Source organism: Salvelinus fontinalis, chromosome 16 (assembly GCF_029448725.1).
Source record: "Salvelinus fontinalis isolate EN_2023a chromosome 16, ASM2944872v1, whole genome shotgun sequence".
NCBI classification, from domain to species: Eukaryota; Metazoa; Chordata; class Actinopteri; order Salmoniformes; family Salmonidae; genus Salvelinus; species Salvelinus fontinalis.
The window spans coordinates 33945800-33951799 of record NC_074680.1 but is presented as its reverse complement, the minus strand read 5'-3'; the positions used below and the strand labels follow the sequence as shown (position 1 = coordinate 33951799).

Genomic DNA, 6000 nt, shown 5'->3' with positions numbered 1-6000 from the left:
CAAATTGTGCACAAATTTGATTTGATTTGAGTATGCCTCCCAGTCAAAGGTAGTTCCATTGCTTATTTTACTCTTTGATTACCATAGCCATGGATTTTCTGCAGGTTATCATAGGTGTCTCATTCAACCTTTCTTTAACTAGGCAAGTCAGTTAAGAACAAATTCTTATTTACAATGACGGCCTACCCCAGCCAATTGTGCACCGCACTATGGGACTCCCTATCATGGCCGGATGTGATTCAGCCTGGATTTGAACCAGGGAGTGATACCTCTTGTACTGAGATGCAGTGACTTAGACCACAGCACCACTCAGGGTGCCCGTAAAAATAAAAATAAATCTAGAATTCTGATGGATGACACTTGAAATCCATAGCAAATTATTATCCAAAACTAAGGTTTCTAGTTAATGAGTATTTGCAGATACCCATCACATTATAAATATCAACAGTGACAGTGAGTAGGCTACTGTCCAAACGTGTATTGTCTACATTTCAACGTGGTCTCAGAGCAAAATGCATTATATTTTACTAAAATCTGCACCACTCCATTCAGTATACTATGTTACTTTACATTAGTTTATATTCGGGCTCCCGAGAAGCGCAGTGGTCTAAAGCACTGCATCTCAGTGCAAGAGGCATCACCACAGTCCCTGGTTCAATTACAAGTTGTATCACATCCAGCAGTGATTGGGTGGCACACAATTGGCCCACAATTGGCCCAATGGCTCTTAACTGAGTTGCCTAGCTAGATAAAGATTATATGTAAAATATATAAACTCAGCATAAAAAGAAACATCCCTTTTTCAGGACCCTGTCATTCAACGATAATTCGTAAAAATCCAAATAACTTCACAGATCTTCATTGTAAAAGGTTAAAACATTGTTGCCCATGCTTGTTCAATGAACCATAAACATGCAATTGCAGATGTGGCCAGGGCAATAAATTGCAATATTCGTACTGTGAGACGCCTAAGACAGCGCTACAGTGAGACAGGATGGACAGCTGATCGTTCTCGCAGTGGCAGACCACGTGCAACAAACACCTGCACAGGATCGGTACATCCGAACATCACACCTGCGGGACAGGTACAGGATGGCAACAACAACTGCCCGATTTACACCAGGAACGCACAATCCCTCCATCAGTGCTCAGACTGTCCGCAAGAGGCTGGACTGAGGGTTTGTAGGCCTGTTGTAAGGCAGGTCGCCACCAGACATCACCGGCAACAACGTCGCCTATGGGCACAAACCCACCGTCCCTAGACAGGACTGGCCAAAAATGCTCTTCACTGACGAATCGCGATTTTGTCTCACCAGAGGTGATGGTCGGATTTGCATTTATCGTCGAAGAAATGAGCGTTACACCGAGGCCTGTACTCTGGAGCGGGATCGATTTGGAGGCCATGGCCAGTGAAGAGTCCGGATCTCAATCCCATTGAGCACGTCTGGGCCCTGTTGGATCAGAGGGTGAGGGCTAGGGCCATTCCCCCCAGAAATGTCCGGGAACTTGCAGGTGCCTTGGTGGAAGAGTGGGGTAACATCTCACAGCAAGAACGGGCAAATCTGGCACAGTCCATGAGGAGGAGAGGCACTGCAGTACTTAATGCATTGTAACTGACTGTTACTTTTGAATTTGACCCCCCACCCCCTTTGTTCAGGGTCACAAATTCCATTTCTGTTAGTCACATGTCTGTGGACCTTGTTCAGTTTATGTGTCAGTTGTTGAATCTTGTTATGTTCATACAAATATCTACACATGTTAAATTTGATGAAAATAAACGCAGTTGACAGTGAGAGGACGTTTCTTTTTTTGCTGAGTTTATATTACATTGGCCTACTAATGAAATAGCGGTTCTACAATATACTATGAATTGTAGGACGTATAGTATTCTACATCTTGATTGTTTAGTATGATATAATTACTTTTGGCTGCTTTTGTATGATATATTACATTAGACTGCTTTAGTATATTACATTCCATTGCTTTATGATATGATATGCTACACCAATCGTAACATATCATATTAATTTGAGTGTCCCGGATTTACGTAGGCCAATGTAAAATCAATTAACACAAAGTAACATGCTGTACTAAAAAGAATTGCACAGATTTAAGTAAAATATTATACGGTTTGCTCTGAGACCAGGCTGTACATCTGACTCAAGCAGGTAGGCAGATTATATAGACTAGGTCTTCTCTGAATCAATGAACTTCATGGGAATATTGGAGAAAAAAATCGAATTTACCTGTCGTTTTCTTTTGTAGCCTAGTCTGTGTCACTGTAAAATATCGGTCAGGACAACGACATGATCGGGCACGTGAGTTTGTGCGGTGACAGCTAACGCGAGAGGTAATCGATTCTAGCTGCGTAAAACTGTGTAAAAGTAGGAATCTAATTGAGAGAGAGAGAGAGCAAAAGAGACAGAGACAGAAGAGCAGTCTATAGCCGTTGATCACCCGCCTCCATCCATATAGGCTTCGAGAACTCAGTGAACAGCAGCATCATTCAATGTTCTCTTCTCGTGCTGTCTCTCAAGCTCACATCCACTCTCCCGCTCTTTGCTCGCGCAGATGTCGACCTAAAGACCAGTCAAATCCATCTCTCGTCACACAATTGCCCTTTCTATGTAATTGCTCGATGTGTATTTCACGTTAAAGTAGAAAGATCCTGAAAACCGCTGGGCGCAAAAAGACCAATGATCTTTTGGGGAATAAGATGAACTAGTCAACCATTTTTCCATCTCTTTTTGGGTGCGTAGTTGGTTTGACTAGAGCAACAGTATGGATCTGTCATTTATGGCTGCACAGGTAAGAATATGCGCTGTGTTTATGTGTCAAAAAGGGGTTTAGGCTGTTTGGAAACAAGTGGATGAAAAGCGAACGCCTGTCTTAACTTTTGTATTATCAAAATTGAGGGCGTGGTATATTTAATTGTTGTAATAGGTTCAAGGACATAAATCTAGTGAAATAGAAGCAATTATTGGTATAATGATGTTGCTCGATATATATTTTGTTTATGTCCACGAATATTGACCATGAAGATCGCCATTTCCACATTCACTATAATGGGGGATCCTGTTTTCTGGAAACAATGCCTAGAGTACCGCAGTCGGCCTTCAACTTGAAATTTTAAATGCAAGGGGAGAGTAGTTCTGCCCTGATTTACACGGATCCAATGCTTTTTAACTTGTAAGAAAAATCAAGTTAGCTACCAAGCCTCGCAACTCAACTCCAATGAGATGTATATAGTGCCTTGCAAAAGTATTCAGACCCCTTGGATTTCTTCACGTGTTATTGTGTTACAAAGTGATATAAAAATGTATTAAACATTTTTTTTAAATTGTCAACAACATGTATTTCACGTGCAATTATACAGATCCTGAAGACCGCTGTGTGCAAAAAGACCAATGATCTTTTTGGGAATAAGATAAACTATTCACCCATTTTCCATTTCTCTTTGGGTGCGTAGTTGGTTTGACTAGACTAGAGCAACAGTATGGATCTGTCATTTATGGCTGCACAGGTAAGAATATGCACTGTGTTTATGTGTCAGAAAGGGATTTAGGCTGTTTGGAAACAAGTGGATGAAAAGCGAACGCCTGTCTTAACTTTTGTTTTATAAAATATGAGGGCGTGGGATATACAATTTTAGTTTTTAGTGTTAGAAATTGATGACACATTTAGTTTATGTTAAGATAGGTAAAGATATACTGAACAAAATATATACACAACATGCAACAATTTCAAAGATTTTACCGGGTTACAGTTCATAGAAGGAAATCAGTCAATTGAAATAAATAAATTAGGCCCTAATCTATGGATTTCACATGAAACCCAAAATGAGTTTTTTTCCCCCACAAAAGGACTTTATTACAGACCTCAGCCCCCCCCCCCGGAGGTGAAGGAGCTGGACGTGTAGGTCCTGGGCTGGCGTGGTCTGCAGTTGTGAGGCCGGTTGGACGTACTACCAAATTCTCTAAAACAACGTTGGTGGCGGTTTATGAACATACACTTCTCTAGCCACAGGCATTTCATTGTCCCCAGCACAAGGTGCACCTGTGCAATGATCATGCTGTCAGCTTCTGCTTCTTGACATACCACACCTGTCAGGTGGATGGATTATCTTGGCAAAGGGGAAATGCTCACTAACAGGGGTGTAAACAAATTTGTGCACACATTTTGAGAGAAAGAAGCATTTTGTTGCATATACAACATTTCTGGGAACTTTTATTTCAGCTCATGAAACATGCGTCCAACACTTTACATGTTGCGGCCTATTTGTCACTCATTTTTAGCAGTATGTCCAAAATACAGATGTTTTGGGAGATTAGGCTAGTTCTATTGACAGATAGACCCTAGAATACATGTTGGAAATCCTTGTTATTGTCTAGTTCATTTCAATGCATATTGAATTGACCATTACAAGGGCAGGCTGCCTATCTGCGTTTGTCTGTTGTCAACTATATTGCTACTGACATGTGGAACAGTTTCAGATTAGTCTCTGTGTAGTTTTGTGTTTTTACATTCATTTTTATTTCTATTAGTTTTTAATTTTAAATGCAGTTTAGTTTCAGTAAGTGTTTAGACCTGATTTGATCGTTTATATTTATAGTTATAGTTATATATATTTAGTTTTTATATTATTTAGTTTCAGATTTAGCTTTAGGGTTAGGTATAGAAAGCATGCCTACTGTGTTGTAAGCCTATAGTGTTTTTTGGGATGTCACTTCTTACAACTGGGGGGCAGTAATACATACGGTGATGGGTCAGCTTAGGTTTAAGTCATGAAGTCAATCTCAATGTGACTTGGATTTAAAAAGTGCAGAGACTGGTGCAAAAAATATGGTGGAAGGAAACTATCTTGCACATTTACATCACTGAAGTAGGCTATAGGAGACTACACCATAGACCAGGGATCATCAACTAGATTCAGCCGCGGGCCGGTTTGTTCTTGAGTGGATGGTCAGGGTGCCGGGAACATAATAAAAACATATTTTTAGATTTCAAATTGACCGCAAGAAGCCCAAACAAATATATTATTTGACTAAAACATAATTACTTCAAACCTTGCATACATTTGTATATGATCACATACAGTGCCTTCTGAAAATATTCATACCCCTTGACTTATTCCACATTTTGTTCTGTTGCATCCGGAATTCAAAGTTGATCAAAATTGTCTTTTTTTCCCTCACATCTACACACAATACACCATATTAACTGAAAACCTGTTTTTAGAAAATGTATTGAAAATTCAACACAGAAATATCTAATTTACATAAGTATTCACACCCCTGAGTTGATACTTTCCATTGTATTTGTAAATGGAAATAATATTACATGACATTACATTTCCTTCAGGCCACTACTTTACTATCACTTATCTACAATACAAAATCCATGTGTACGTCTGTGTAGAGTGCGTGTCTTATCATGTGTATGTATGTCTGTGGCTGTGTCTGTGTCTCTTCACAATCCCCGCTGTTCCTTTAGGTGTATTTTTATCTTGTTTTTTTTATGATTCTACTGCTTGCATCAGTTACCTGATGTGGAATAGAGTTCCATGTAGCCATGGCTCTATGTGGTACTGTGCACCTCCCATAGTCTGTTCTGGACTTGGGGACAGTGAAGAGACCTTTGGTAACATGTCTTGTGGGGTATGCATGGGTGTCCGAGCTGTGTGCTAGTAGTTTAAACAGACACCTCGGTGTATTCAGCATGTCAACACTTCTTACAAAAACAAGTAATGATGAAGTTAATCTCTCTTCCACTTTGAGCCATGAGAGATTGACATGCATATTATTAATATTAGCTCTCTGTGTACATTTAAGGGCCAGCCGTGCTGCCCTGTTCTAAGCCAATTGTAATTTTCTGAGGTCCCTCTGTGGCACCTGACCACACAACTCAAAAATAGTCCAGGTGCAACAAAACTAGGGCCTGTAGGACCTGCCTTGTTTATAGTGTTGTTAAAAATGCAGAGCAGACTTTATTATGGACAGA

The 6000-nt window shown here is 40.1% G+C and overlaps 1 protein-coding gene across 2 annotated transcripts in view; it reads left to right on the top strand.

Moving 5' to 3' along the window:
* The first annotated feature begins 2180 nt into the window (after positions 1-2180).
* The window catches only part of LOC129813054 (uncharacterized protein C14orf132), a 76044-nt gene continuing 72224 nt past the window's right edge, over positions 2181-6000 (top strand). Inside the window, exon 1 of one of the 2 annotated variants that reach the window (XM_055865199.1) lies at positions 2181-2808. In XM_055865199.1, the coding sequence (XP_055721174.1) occupies positions 2782-2808 (27 nt within the window). In that variant the 5' untranslated portion in view covers positions 2181-2781. Of the gene's footprint in view, positions 2809-3456; positions 3524-6000 lie in introns of those variants that run through there. The other variant, XM_055865200.1, reaches the window with a different exon arrangement.